General features: G+C 47.6%; 1 protein-coding gene across 4 annotated transcripts in view; it reads right to left on the bottom strand.

Moving 5' to 3' along the window:
• The window catches only part of RNF220 (ring finger protein 220), a 236285-nt gene extending 222103 nt beyond the window's left edge, over nt 1–14182 (bottom strand). For 2 of the 4 annotated variants that reach the window (XM_064516112.1, XM_064516114.1), the window contains exon 1: nt 13460–14180. In XM_064516112.1, the coding sequence (XP_064372182.1) occupies nt 13460–14084 (625 nt within the window). In that variant the 5' untranslated portion in view covers nt 14085–14180. Of the gene's footprint in view, nt 1–13459 lie in introns of all 4 variants that reach the window. The other 2 variants (XM_064516113.1, XM_064516111.1) reach the window with 2 other exon arrangements.
• Nucleotides 14183–15519: the final 1337 nt, after the last annotated feature.

The following is a 15519-nucleotide window of genomic DNA, read 5'->3' as shown; positions in this document are numbered from 1 at the left end:
TACAGCACTTCTGCTGAAAAATTAACGTGCTTGGCCGGCTGCACTGGGGCAGAAAGGGTAGGAAAGCAGCTGTCAGGACGCAGGCAGCGATGGGAGCACCAAGAAAAGGGGTTTGCAGCACGAGAGCCTGGAAGCAGGCACCAGAGAAGGGCCAGGGAGCTCTGCCTGCTGCATCCTGCTGCAAAACCAGCCTCCTCCCCAGCTGCTTGGGCAGTGCCAGCAGAGGTGTTACCCTGGCCCAGGCAGCCCTTGCAAACAGCTTGGAGATGCCCTGCCTACCAAAACCGGCAGAACAACCTGCCCGCACCCCCAAAAATACAGGGTTACCAGGAGGGCCCACCAGCGGGGCTGAGAGAGAGCCGAGAGCAGCACGCCGGGGCTTGGGCTCCCCCCACCAGACCTTCCTTGCTTTAGCAACCTTGCCAAAATCCAAGTGTGGCACCACAGAAGGTGGTGCTCAGTAGGTGCAGAGGCACTGTACTGATGGGGCATCATTCATACACACATCTCCTGCAAAAAAATTACTGAAAGGGCTGCAGAAAGGAAACAAATAGATCACTGGTACTGCTCCTCCAGGGAGGCAGTCTCCATCTGAGGCTATCACAAGCCTGCTGGTGGTTAAGCCAGTCTCTTCTGCAGCTGTGGTGTGTTTAATCTCTGTCTCTTTCTCTCGCTATACAAAAAGGTGGGCTTATTTCCCGAGAAGTATCCAAGTACACCCAAAGAACTCTGTAAAAGCAGCAGCCCGCTGGGTGCCTTTTACCCACAGACATTCGATGAAATTAATGACACAAAAGTAAGTATAAAGGCTAAGACAAATAGAACTGGCAACAACTTGAACCTTTGGCCTGTCCTTTGAAAGTCTCTGGCAAGTCTCAAATCTTCTTGATCTACTCACTAAAGGGATGACTGTCCCACAATTATTTTCCAAGCATTTGTTGGCAAGTTGTAGGAGGAAAAAGTCATTTCACTGAAGCTGTTAGTACAAAAGCTCAGTTCCAGCCAGGGCCCTGGACTCCACTTCAAATTATAATATTTTAAGTACCTGAAAATAAATATTTTGTCAGCTGCTGAGAATTAAGAAGTAGCTTCGACCTTTCAGAGAGGGGAACCCTGCAGAGAGCGGCGAGCCTCAGAGAGTGAGCTGCAAAACAAGCTTTGCCCGAACCATTCAACCTGCCCAGCGCACACAGCCTCCTGCTCCCCGGCTGTCTCGCAAGCTGCCCGGTCTCGCGGGGCAGCACGAGCTTGCGGCCACCAGCAGCTCCTGCCTTTCTGGGAAGCGTGACAGCAAAAGACGCCACAGCGGCGTTTTATTACAAATTGGATGCTACAAGGAAAATGAGCATCCCAGAGGCAGCAACGGTGGCATTTCAGTGCTTGCTGCGAAGAGGCAGAGTTGCCAGTTTGCTCCCACATCACTCATCAGTGCTGTTGTTTCATGCTGTACCATGTCACGTCCAAGGAATTTTATCCACATGCACAAGGATTAAAAATACTTTTTTTTTTTTTTTTTTTTAAACTGGAACATTAAGTCCGAGTATGACCAAGTATCTGGATGGATGTACTGGTTGACTATCAGATGTCTGAGCTACCATGAACACTGTTCTCACTCCCACTATGGAAAAATGAATCCCCACAAAGCAGAAGGTGCCTGTTCTTACAGCAGAGCTCAAGGAGTTAAATCCCTCTCCCTTCCCCCCAATCTCTCTGTCTTTGGCCTTTAGATCAGCCCCGGTTGCCAATGAGGACTCATCGAAACACCACGAGGCTGGGCCCGTCAGGAAGGAAACCAGCGCGTCCAGAGTTTTGTTGTTCTAAAGACTTTTTTTAATTTTATTTTACTGCTCAGGAAGGAAGCCAGAGCCTGCGCTTCGACTCCAAGAATGTCGATTACTCATCCTTCCCTGCATTATTTCTTTTATCTCTCGCTTTTATCTACCTTGCTCCAAATTTTTCCCTTTTCTTTCCCTACTTTTCCTAAGAACTGTTTTCAGGCTGTTCATCCAAGTTTCTTAAAAAAAAAAAAAATCTTGCAACTCTTTCTTCAGAATAAACCACAATAATAATGTTTATTAAACAAACCTCCATCCCTCTCCCTCACAGCTATTTCAATCCTGGTGTAATGATCTAAGTACCAGAGCTAAAACTATTGTGTTAGTACCCGAACACCTCTGAAACATGAGTGAAACTCCCCCAGCGTACTGCTCTGCTGCAAGGACACTGTAACCCTTGCTTTAAAGATGGGCAATTAGAAATGACACTGCTTGTCCAAGGCCAATAGGGTCTGCAACAGCCACACAAACTGCCCTCAGTGCTTTGCCCACACCGCCCTTCCCTCCTGCTGTTCCGTGCGGCTGTGAGTGGGAGACGCTCTCATTTGTGCCAAGAAACATGTCCTTCGTGTTCAATATCCCAACACTAGCCAAGCTAGAAACTTACAAAAAAGGTAAAATTGTCACTATTTGAAGAGTTAACAACACATTTCCTTAGCTGTAAAAATGCAAATCCTGGATCATCTGAATGCTAGTGACCCACCTGAACACATAGCCAAAGGGGCTATCAACAGTGTCAAACTATGTTCTCCTCCCCAGGCCTCCTCTGCAAAATTCATCACTCTACCCTGGGATTTCCCTTTCTTCTTTGCCCAGGTGCAGCTCACAACCAGACCCAACTGGCAACACCTGGGAGATCACCAACCCAGATGTTTTGCATTGACATCATAACCTATCCCAGCCCTCACCAGGGCACGCTCTGAGCAAAACTCAGCAGGGGTGGGAGGTGCACATGCTCAAGAGCAGACTTTGGTCCTTGTAGTGTTCCTAAAGAGATGTCCAAGAGTGAAGCATTTTTCCAGTTTAGGCTGCAAGCTTGAGGCCTGATGCAGACCACACTGTGGACAGTTTCCCCACAGTTAAACACCCCTCAGCAGCAGCTTTTGAGTTACTCTCAGGTGAGACCAATTCAAGTTCTCTCCATCTTCCTCTAAAACCACCCTCCCATGTTTCCACAGTCATTGTGTTGTTATTTTCAGAGGGAAAATAAGGAGATGGTGGGAACATTACTTCTGGCTGCTGGAAACAGATCTGCAAACTTTCACTGCAGAGTTTTTCCAGTACATCCCAGTCCTGATCCAATATCATCCTCTCCATTTCCTCTTCCATTGGACTCAACATACAGTTCAGCCAATTTAAGTCAGAAATAACGTGTAGTCTCTTTCTACTTCATAGTCTCTCTCAAAGATACCTTCAGAGCTGTGCTGACATTTAATTTCTGGTCTACAGAGTCCTTGCTTCCCCAACTACCTAATCTCTAGGCTCCCCCAATGCAGCTCCCCTCAGAACATCTTAGCCCTGATGCACAGCCTCTTCCAGCTATTTTAGCCCTGGTCCTGTCCCTGTCCCCCAGCTGTCAATACCTTTAGACCTGCAGGTTTTCCCCTCCATCTTCTCCCATCATCTATAATCCCAAGCTTGCCAATCTTGGCAGTCTGCTTTACGCACTGCCAATCATCATGCCTCTTCTATAACCAGAACAATACTTTGTGAGTAATAATTTTGGGTGTGAACCCAAAAGTGCGGAAAGAAAGGAGCAGCACAGACTGTGCCAGCTGGCCTCCAGAAACCGATATTGCAAGAGTAACACCAGCAGCCCTGTACAGAAATGTGCATCCTTCATCCCCTGAGCTAAGGGGACAATGGAGGGTAGAGAAGCAGAGGCATAATAGTTGAGCTCTCCCTCTCTCCCATCTAAGGGGCACCTCCAGATGTATTAATTCACTCAAACTGGCAACTTTTTGATTGTGACTGTTATGTTCCTCTGCCTGTGCTCTACTCAGGGTTACCCAGGTCACTGATTGCTCCTTCATCTCCCCACTAAAAAAGGCCAGTGGTCAAGCTGCCTCCTTGGAGAGATAGAAGACAAGTGTTCAGGAGTGAAAAAGCTGTCACCCTGGCTAAGGATGCTGCTGGAGGTTTAACTCCAACCAACAGCTCTGGTAATGAGAAGTGAAACTGGTTTGCAAGGAGGAGGATAAACAAGACAGCAAAGTGGGCTTCTATGTACAGGTACAGCAGCCCTCTCAACTGTTGCAGCTTTTTGCCTGAATCTCTCTGATCCGTACTTGTACCTGGCACCCAAGGTGGTTCTTTCCATCCACTCGCAGCAGTCAGGACCTCACAGACTCGTCCCTGCTGCAAACTGAGCTGCGAGAAGACAAGGTTCCCTCCAGCCTGCATGGGCCAAAGGTTGGCCGGGGCGCAGGTGGCTCTGCTACAGCACGGCCAGGCCACCCTGATAAGGCTTTTGCTGCACCAGTCCTAGGTGCAGCACCCAGGATGCCGTTCGCCCTGATGAGCAATTCCCTGTTCATTTACAGACTGCCTTCCATCCCCTCCAGCGCAATGTAAGAACTTCCCGGGTCTTTGGCCCCAGCCTCATTTCCCAACTGCTCGCTCCCACGCGGGGGCTCGACCCTAGGAAAACACAGCCCTTCATTCAGGGGAGGCACCGTTGACCTGACGTCAAAGTCGGTGGGAGGATGGGAAAAGGGCATCCTGCCTCAGGGGGTCCTAACACACGCGTCAGAACCCACGGACACGGCCCACAGTGAGCAGCAGTAAGGAGCTGTCTGCTGGCACTGCAGGGAGAGAGGGCTTTCTCGATGCAGAGCAGAGCGCTCAGATGGAGAAAGTCTGATTTAGAGCGACGGAGGCCAAGGTAAGGAATTTTGCAGAGCCCCTCGAACAGGACTGTGATAAAAAACTTCTAATGAAATTGTCAATATTGGAAACAAGGTTAGAGGAGAAGGCACAGCTGTATTCTGGTACCAAGTCTTTTCTCACACCAGCACAACTGTCAAAGCAGGCTCTCTATGATGAAGGATTATTATCCCATGCCTCCTTATGGTGAAGGATGTTACAGGACAGACAATTTCACATACTAAGTGGCTTTGCAAGTTGTTTCTTAAAGTGCAGGGAAACTATCAAAATCAGATGAAAAGGTCAAGTTATTCTTAATTAAAAAAAAAATCTTAATTAGAAACAAAGTGATTTGCACTGAAAATCCCAATGGAAGGAAGTGGGCCCATTAGGGACAGTTCTCCAAGTTTTACTTTTTGCTCTGTTTACAAAACCTATTGCAGTTTGGGAAGGCTGTTAAACAGAGCCTTTATCCTAGAAATATACTGCTCTCCTGCTAACTGATGCCCCAACACCTTCTGTTTCAGTTTTTATAAATGCTTTGCCTTCGTTCCAAGGAACCGGACCATGCTTGGGAAACCAGACCGGCCAGGAAGTACAGCACCTGCAGGTGGATGCATCCCTCAGGCTGGACCCTGCTCTTTGCTACAGTGTTATAAATCCACAAAACAGGCAAGCCTGTAGGATTATTTGTGCAAAAAGCTAATACATAAAAGCTCCAGTGTCTTTCCAAATTAAAAATTTGATTTTGTTATTCTGTCTAGAAGCAGTTACTAATAATCCGTGCTATTGAACAAAGATGCAGTTTCCAGTTCTTCCTTTTACGGGTATCCAGAGGCACTTAGCGCCTTCCTTTTCCCCCTACAGAACGATCGTGTACCGAGAGCCCAGTATCCACAAGAAAGAGTACGAAATGCATTCTTGCCCTGAAATTTAGGTAAGAAAGCAGCTCGCAGTCTCAAGCTTCCAAAAAGGAAAGAGAAAGGGTTTTAAAACAATGCTTGTTACAAACAACGTCCCAAGCGGGGAAAAACACCATGGAAGTGTTCCATATGTGAACTCGAAGAAGAGTTTCGGTGTCACTAGGACTTCTCCCCACGCTATCAGTGTTTCAGACAATAAATCTTCCTTTGCCCCACTCCTTCCCAGCTCTGCTTTTTCCCCCTCTTCTGTTGCTCGGGAACTGCTGCAACTCAAGATGCCTGCAAAGGGCTGAAGGAGAAGAGAAAGTAACTCTGCTTGCTGAGGAAGGACACCTGGCTTACCACAACCACCACCAATGTTTTAAAGAGAGAGAAAAAAAAAACAGAACAAGATGACAGACAAAGATAGTACCAAATCCTGCAGTCCTTATTCAATCAGAGCTCTCAGGGACTCAAGGGCTGGATCCCAGAGAAGCTTTATGCGCATAATCCTTCCAAATTGGTAGGATCCTTCACAAACCATTGTCAGTCTCCTCCTATGCTCCCCCTCTCCAGCCTAACTCGGTTTGCCTCCTTCCTTACATCAGCATAAGGGAGCGAGTGAGGCTCAACAGATCAATTACTGCACATGAGGTATCATGCACCAAGCCCTGGCTAAAAATCTGCAAGATTTGGCCAAAAAAATGTCCTAACAGCAACAGGAAAATACTTCAGCACCAAGGTGTGAAGAAAACTGAATGCAGGGCAATGAATTTAGCCAGAATTTCTGCAACCCACAAATTTATATATGTACATGGGACAAATATAGCACACGTTCAGGTCAGCAGAGCAAAAGAGGCAAACAGAAAGGTTGCATGAAAAGGGAGAGGACATGTATATAGATGAGACACGCAGAGCCTCCAAAAGAGACACACGCCCTTTTTCAAGAGGACACTGTACAGGAATCCAATCCCACGTTACAGGGCACAATTTCGCAGTTGAAAATTCATTATTCCTAAAGAATTTCCACTGCTTTGCATAGCAGCAAAATGTCCTCAGAAGTCCCCAAATCTGCTGTTCTCTCCTGAAGAACAGAGAGGTGAAAAATTCATAGGCTATCAAGCAAACTGACATGATCAAAGACCACTAGTGACATGAACTGCTGGATAAAAATTGTCACAATTCACTTTCAATGGCTGTTTTTCTTGGAACGTGGGTATTAGCAGAAAACAACTTTGCCCCCGCTATGAATTTGCATTAGAAAGCCATAACAAAAATAAAGCTTAATATTATACAAATGGTACAGTTCTCTATAGTGCTCTTGATGCAGATTAAGGTTAGACAGATTTTAGATGACAGTTATTTACCTCGCTCTAACACCCTGCATTCACAAATGGAATTTATTTTATAGTTGCAGATATTAACCAGAAAAAGAGATGAGAGGAAATCTTACAGTCTCACGTAAAATATAATTATGTCTGTTTTCTGCTCCTTGGAAAGCAAACAAAGAGGGGACAAATGAATCTGCTGCTAGCGTTTAATGGGACTTGTCGAAATGGTATCAAACAAATAAGAGCCACCAACAGTTCCCAAACACCCTGACATTTTTTCCACGGGGGAATTCCAGGAACTCCGAGCCCTCGGCACCTTGAACACTGTCAGCCCTACAGAGCAGGATTGGGCCCTTGGAGTCGGCATGCCTGAGTATGTCTCTTTCCTCCGAGACCTTCAGATTATCAAAGAAAAGAGCAGGGAAAAAAAATCACAGCGGCACTAATGCTTATTCCCTGCCTCCTTCCTTAACCGCATGCCCGTTCCTCCACGCGTCTCCCTGTTCCTTACGCAATCACCACGGATCAACCAGGAAACTCTCGCTAACTCCTGAATTTTGCAAGTTAGCAAGTAAAATAATAAAACAATGTTTTAACTGTCAGAGATCCTGGCTCGCAAAGTGCACTTTGGTCATTTCCTTTAATAACTGTAGTTTAGCAGTAATGATTTATAATAGTTCATAATATTCTACTAACTGTACTATATTAATAATACTAATACTTTGCCCTTGCGTAGTGTCTTCTGTCAAAAGATATCACAGCAGCATACGCTGCTGTAAGGTATCACTCTCCCTGTTTTATGGGAGGGGAAACCGCGATTCGGAGACTTGTCCAAGGTCAGGGTTTCGGCGAAGGCTGCCTTCACTGCCTGGCGACCCTGCGGCAGCACTCGAGTCTGACCAATGGGACTAAAGAGTTAACATGAGTAAAGCCTTTTTGCACAGCAGGATTTGGCCAGTGATTTTAGGTCCGTGTTTTTGATGAGAAATGCTGGTTGCTCAATTAACCGAGGGAGATGCAGCATTTGCCCTGCTGTCGTCCAACACATGCACTCACGCGAGCGTGCGGACACATAGAGCAGAAGAGGAGTGACAAATATTTACCACGCGCGGGCCCAGCCCCCCAGTAGGAGATGGATAAATAGGACATTGCTGTCTTGCTCGGCGCGCTCAGCGCGGCTGGCCCCGGAGGGCTGCGCGCATCAACTATCCAACTCTCGGGAAGTTCGAGAGGAAGAAGAGGGTGGCGAGTAAGCTCCAGCGTTCCCGCGACGACCCGCAAGCCGGCCGGATGGCCGGGGCTGTGCGGGGAGGCGTTTTGCAGGAGAGAACAGACCCTGCCCTCCCCCCTGCGAGCGATCAATTAAAAGCCGTCCTTCTGCCGGGTGAAGACGCGAGGAGGGCGCGAGCGCGCAGCCCCCCCCCCCCCCGCCTCGGCTCTGCATGACAATTGCTGGGCAGGGACGGGTGGAGGGGGCGGCTGGCGAGGCGGCGGTGTCCGTTTTCTCACCATGGTGATTAGCTATTCCGAGTGCGCCAGATAGCCCCAAATAGCAGAAAGAGAAATATAAACTGGAGACGGGCAGCTCCGAGCAAGGCCAGATGGCCCTGCAGCCGGCAGGGGCTGCTCCCATCCAACCCTTCCCCACTTTAACTGTTCAAACATTTCTTTATCCCGACAAGACAATTAAACCGAAAAGCATGGTGAGGAGTCTCAGCAACAGTTTACAGAGGGAGCGGAGAGGCTGTTGCCAGAAAAACAAAAAAAAAAAAAAAAAAAGGAGGACATTGCCGCATACTCCGGCGGCTAACGCAGGGCCAGCCTCTGACCCCGTGCGTTCGGCACTCCGCTCGGCATTTTCGGAGGCGTCGCAGGGATGGATGCGGGGCCCTCACCTGTGTTACCCCGCATCTGCCCGTCTCCCCGCGCAGGAAACCACCGCTGCTCCCTCGCTCCGCCACGCCACGCAATGCCTTGCACAACAGAGAGCAAGTGTTCCGCTTGATTTATTTGTTTCATAAGCAGTTTTAGGCTTGCAATTTCCCACAGTCACAGCTGATTATTATTAGCCACAAAGCATCACTTTGCATTAGGCCCCAAATTTTACCTGCTCTGGGAGCGACGCGTTACAGCAGGAGCAGCCCTGCTCATTCGGCAGTGCCACGCAGTACTCTGCCACAGGATATTGGGGGGAAAAAGAAAAAAATAACCTTCTTCCCCACAAAACACACACATGCACACAGAGCTCTCCACTTTACATAGGTCCCAGCACGCAAACACAAAACTAAAGAGGCGCCCGTCCAGCCGGGCTGCCGTGCCGACAGCCCTCGGTCCGCTCTCCGGAGCGCTGCGTTATGCAGAAACGCGAGCCGCAACCGTCATAGCCCCGACGTTCATCACCTTAACTGCGATTTCACATTTTCACAGCACTCGCTTAATAACGTACTGGTTGTTTCAAAAGCCAGCCTAACCCCACCGCGGAGGTGGTGTCTCAGCCCCGACGTGGAACAAAGAGCTCACCGCCACGGCGCGCGGCCTCCCTCGCCGGGGAGAAGCAGCGGCCAAGAGCTGCAGTCCTCAACAAGTCGCAGGCAACGTACGAGAAGACCAAGCAGCGGACAGCACCGGGAGCCATCCTCTGCGGTCCCCGGCACGGGCTGGGGAGCAAGGAAAGCCCCCCGCACGGGTCTGAGGTCGGGGGCAATGGCCCAGTCCGGCTGCGGCTCTTTGCCGAGCATCCCGGCACGGGCATGGATTTCTGCCAGCGCTTGGGGGGGACACGATGCCACAGTGACTGCGTACAGAAAGCCACTGGGACAATTTTTTTGAAGGTAAAGAATAAAACCAGATATCTTTATTTTTGGTGATTTTAAAATGAGGCTGTGGATCTCTCTTGCAGAAAGGAGCTTGCCATTTATTTCCGGACCTTCTAGGAATCTCAGCTACCATGTCTTTAGCTTGTGCTTCAAAGAGTTTAGGGGCTTCTTGTGACAGATGTCATCATTTTGCTCAGTAAGCATCTATCAGAACGGGCCCCATCCAATGCACGTCATGGCAGGTTCTCCCTGGAAGACTCCTCTTGTATACACTCCCTGGGCACTTCATCTCTCCAAATATCCTGAGTACCTGTGTTTTTACAGCAAGAGATGACTTGGCCACACACCTAAGTCTCAAACCATTTTTTCTGAATAACAAGGAACACAATCACGCCCAGGTACACCTCAAAGCAGAGCTATCCCTTCACGAGCAATCTCACAGACTTCAGGCACTCGTATAACTGGAAAGCACCACCCTCGATTAACAGAGAGAAGAGGTTCACCCAAGAGGTACCAGTATCTGCTGTATAAATACATATCTCATATGGCCAGGTCCTACTCTCAGTCACACCAGTACAAATCCCCCCAAATTTTAGCAAATTCAGTGGATTTTCTCCATTGGTGAAAACAGGATAAGACTATGCTCCCATGATGCAGAGGTCTACATAGGACAGCTTCCAAATCTCCCTGAGATGTAAGCACCTGCCTTTGGAGTCTTGTTTTGTTGCAGAGTATTTCAAGAGTCAAGTTATTTTTCAGGAACATTAAATCTCAGTGCATTGAATTCCTTTTTCTTTTCTTTTCTTTTTTAAGGCAAGTTTTTCAAAAAATCACTATTTAAGTTATGGGGCAAAACAAACATCTTAATGAACTATTAAAAAAAGTCCTTGTGCAGCGGTACAGAAGAGCCGCAGTGCAATTACAGGAATGCACCTTCCATGCAACACAAACCCTGCTAGGACTCTGAAAAATACAGCTAGACAGTCGAGCTCTGCAATTCTGAAAAGCACCCATTAGACATATAAAGGTGTTGCTGATCTAAGAGAATTTTACAATTTTTGCCAGCTCTCGTAGAAGCTATTACATTTCTGCCTAGAAGCTAGAGTAGCCTGCCAGCAACAGATTCTGCATCAGGAGCAAAGACGGGCAGTTGTTGCAAAGGTTATACAAAACGGTTACACCAGGAATCCACAAAACTTCTCAGGGGCCAATAATCAGAGACTGTAAACACCCCAAAGGAGACACTGATGTAAAAGGAGATAGAAACTCCAAAAATCTGTATGTAAATCTCAATGCAAAACAGAATTGCAGTTCTCTCTGCAAACTGTCCTCTCTCAAATTCCTCATTGAGGAAGTTTTTCTTCTCTGATAGTCAACATAAAAGATCATTAGGATCCACTAAAAAGCTCAGCTGCTCGCTCGCTCGCTCGCCCTCCAGCAAACACACACATACGTGTGTATGCACACAACAAATAAACTCGCTGTGTTAATGGAGCTAAGTTTCCATGGTGCAATATCTATATATGATGGGAATAAGATACAGAGCCAACAGTCATATTTAGTATAAACTGTCCTGGTAGTTACTGAGGAATTTTAATCTCGGTGAAATGTCAGGGATGCTGCGTTCGCTTGGCTCTACCGTGAGGCCAAATGTTTTAAAGGAATTCAACAATATGGGTAGGAAGAACAGCGAAACAAAACACCTTCTGCTTCTGCAGAAGTTCTCAAAGCTGCCTGCAAAGTTTCTGTTCCGCTTCCTCTCTACTGGCCAGCCCGTGCCGCAGCATCCCTCTGAGCAAAGCCCCCGCCTGCTCCCGGGCACGAGGGGACCCAGGCTCAGCACACGACGCCGGCAGAGACCAGGCGTGCCGGTGGGTGTGCCTGCGTCCATCTGTCCACAGCTGTGCTCCACGCGCTCTAATTCACTTAAGAGATTTACTTCTTTAAATGGGGTATCTGACAGGATTTTGCTAGGAAGATACATAGCGACTGATGCACTCTAAATTCATTTAGCTAGCGGACCCGCTCTTCCGTCGTTATCTCCCAAAGTACTCTTTCGGGCTAGCTTCATTTCCACTGGCAGGTTATATCGATAAGGGAAAGAGCATCAACAAAGGATATCTCAGCCTTGTCATCTCACCTGCCTCCTCTTCCCCCCCCAAAAATAATTTTATTAACAGCCCACACGCATCCACAGTCGTAGATGCTCCCACCTCTAGCCGCTCTCCCTACAGCTCCGAAACGGCAAACGGGAGGTGCTGAACGACAAGAGCAGCTCCACAGCACACGAGCAGCACTGACGGGGGTGGATCAGGAGAAGGGGGAGATGGATAAGAGAACACAGTTGCAGCGCAAAGAATACACGGCTTCTGCCTTAAGTGGGAATTGTCCCACACTCACAAATGCTGACATGAAGCATACACTTGCAGCATATTTCAAAACCAAGGAGCGATGGATTTACAAGGCAGGTTGATTTTATGATGACTTTTATTGAAAAGGTACGCTGGGTTTAGGCAGATGCCTTTTAGCGCTGGTAAGTTAACACTGTGCCTAATTCAAGGAGACAGCCTGAGGAAGCAGCGCCGACAGGGGAGAGAGAGCCACAATGTCTCTATTACTCTCCTCGGCATCATAAAGGGGAGAAGAAAAATCACATCTGAAAGGGAGAAGAAGAAGCTGCGCAGCAGTTTTTGCTTTGTAAAAAAAATATAGTAATAATAATAACAATAAAATTGTTTTCTAGGAAGAAAATTCAGCAGAACAAAGAAGCCCGCATAAAAACCAAACCACTCATTCTTTGGTCTACAGGTTTGGGTTTACCAGAAAACTCATTCACAACTTAGCACTCCGCACCGGGGTACTGCACTGTTTCCCCCAGATTGCTCCCCCGCTCGGTTCACCTCCTTGGTCAGCAAACCTGAAAGCCTTCCCTTCCAGCAAGGACAGCTCTGTCCCTCTACGTAGGCAGCAAGACAAGGAGAAAGGAAAATGGGGAACAGGGAGTCACAGTCCTGTTCAGTGGACTAGTTTTCTTCAGTCCAATCACCGATCTGCAAAAGGGCACATCACCTTGCAACAGTCACCAAGGGGGAAAGCACTCGGAGAAAGTACGTGGAGTATTTTGGGAAGCAGCTTATTGAATTGTAAGAACAGATTGAGGTTTCTGTCTCAAAGAGAAAGCCTGATGACCAGAAACATTCTTAAGTTAACCAGAGGGAAAGGTACCTTTTGTTCCAATCAGAGGCGCAAAGCCTGGAGGCTGATGCATGCATTTGCTGCAAGAATGGTGCGCGTGAAGAAAATGCCATAGAAAAAAATGTCTAAAACAGCAGTGTGCACTGTGTTTGCTATAAGCTCTGAAAAAGTTTCTGGCAACACACGTCAGCTGAATCCCTGTTTACACATACATATGTACCAGCATTTGTGTCCTCGCACTAGGGCATGGACATCTTTCTGCATGTAAAGCCAGGTCAACATTGTCTCTGCAGCTGTGTGCTGGAAGACAAGTTTCCTTCAAGGGCACCTCACCTTAAAATCCATCAATGTCCTTTTAAAAGAAGCAAGGCAACACTGAGTGGTTTAACTTAGGACGGAAAGGTTGTCTTTCCTCTGCTTCCAGCAAGAGCCACAGCATTGCAGGACAATCACCTGTTGAGCATCTCGACAAGGTATAACTAAAGTAAAACCAACAAGTCAACAGAGGTACTTACATCTGTCACTTCGGTCTTCGGGACTTGATGAAGTCTCCCGATCAGAAATGAGGCCGGAAACCGCAAAGATCTTCTTCCCCGTATCATCAACTTTGAGAGAGCCGGGGGAGCTGGAGGGGAGCTGCGTTCCAAACTCATACTCCTTCCCATCAGCGTCTGAGAAGCGCAGATGGGGCGAGTCAGTGTCATGGCAGTTTTTCAGGCGCTTGGCCGGTGTGAAGGCCGACTGGTAGCTCTCCCGATCTTCAGTGGATGCAAAGGGGCGAAAAGCCCCAACACCGCTGTGGTTCAACATACTGATTGGGGTGCAGTCCAGGTTGGGGGGTGCAAATTGGGGATGGAGGTGAAGCAAGGATGGAGGAAAGTCACGGTTTGCAAACGCTCCTGGCACCCCACCTTGCCGGTGATACATGGAGGCAAAAGTATATGAGCCATTGGTAAAGGGAATGTGCACGTCCTTATCTGCTGACACCGGGACCCCAAAAGGCCTCGGCTGCTGGCACGGAATGGAAGCATCACGGCTGGCTTCAGCGGTGGAAGCGAGAACCATCAGCGCTGGGGAGGCCAGCGGGTTGGGAAGATAGGGTGAGTTCTCCATCTTGAACGCTGCCCGGTGTAAGTCCATCGGAGTCTCTTTCCTCAGCGGGATCACAAGTGGAACAATCTTCCCTGGACGGAAAGTAAAACGAGGCCTGGGAACGGAGCAGGGGAAATTACTGGAGCATCATCACCCTCCGAAAGCTGCAAGGAAACAGAAAAGAAAAGAAAATACAACCGGTCAGGTTTCTGTACTCATCTCTCCAGGTTGCTCCAGCAGCAGGGTGGCCACATGTGCTACCACCAGCTGGCCAGAGAAGCACCACTGTTCTCATTCAGGAGAATCAATAGACGACTCATGCACTGGAGGAATCAGCTCTGGCCCTCTAGATTAAAGAGGGGTATCATCCAACATGGATGAATGAAAAGAAAACCAAATAAAATACTACAAACATTGTAAAACCCACTAATAAACAAGATTTGGTCTAAAATTAAGACATTAACTCCAAATTATTACTGGAATTCTATGTGGCAGAGAGGCGTGTACATATAATTACAATCAACTTACGAATGCCCACATATATACACACGACACTATTTTACTCAATATGTGTGTATATATATACACATATAAATACGTATGCAACCAACATAAAAATATCTATTGTACATAATTACACAACTAAGCCACTACGTGTCTTTATATTATACATGATGCCTGACACATACCTAATAGACATATTTTTTCTCTCACACTCCCAGCATATACGTGCAGATAAGTACCTGCACACGCAGTACTAGATACAACCATATATACTATTGGAATGGATGAGGGTGACCGCAGATGCGTGCGCGTGAGCATACGTAACCACAAACACACATGCACCCGCAGCACACGCGCTCCCTTTTAGCGAAAGCAGAAGAGACTTCACCAATAAAATGCCTGGCGTCTCTGACAATATTTAAAATCCTAATGGGTGCCTCTGCCATCCGATCTCTGCAAATGTCTGCCTTTCGGGTCGGGCACGAGAGAATGGATCAGTAATTTTAGTTCCTAATGCACTCACTCTTAAGTAGATTTGTAAACTGCCCTGGATGTGCCATTAACATTTAGAGGAAAATGTTAACAAAATTTCTGACTTGCATCTTGCTGAGCTTCCTAGGTTGGCTACAGCCAACCACAATCCCCTCCCCGAGTAAAACACAGAGAAACGCTCCCGTCTGCATCTGCCTTTGCTCCGGCTTGTTGTTCTGCTGTTTTCTCCCCCAATCAATCCAGCGTCTTTTCTTCCAGGCTTCCGCTGCCTACCGCTCAGGCCCCACAGCCCAGCCTAAAACACAAGGACTATAACTTTGAAACAATATACTAGCCGGCTGGGGCTCAAAGGGCCAGAAAAATCATATAATAATAAAAAGCTGTTACAAATTGTGCCTCTTAAATCCAGAGGGTCAAACATCTCAAATAAAACTTACTGAAAGAGTGTCTCCCTAATGGAGTGCCTTTTGTACTCCATGAATGAGGG

Source organism: Dromaius novaehollandiae, chromosome 8 (genome assembly GCF_036370855.1).
Source record: "Dromaius novaehollandiae isolate bDroNov1 chromosome 8, bDroNov1.hap1, whole genome shotgun sequence".
NCBI lineage: Eukaryota > Metazoa > Chordata > Aves > Casuariiformes > Dromaiidae > Dromaius > Dromaius novaehollandiae.
Note: the sequence above shows the minus strand (reverse complement) of the source record. Positions and strands in the feature narration are given on the sequence as shown.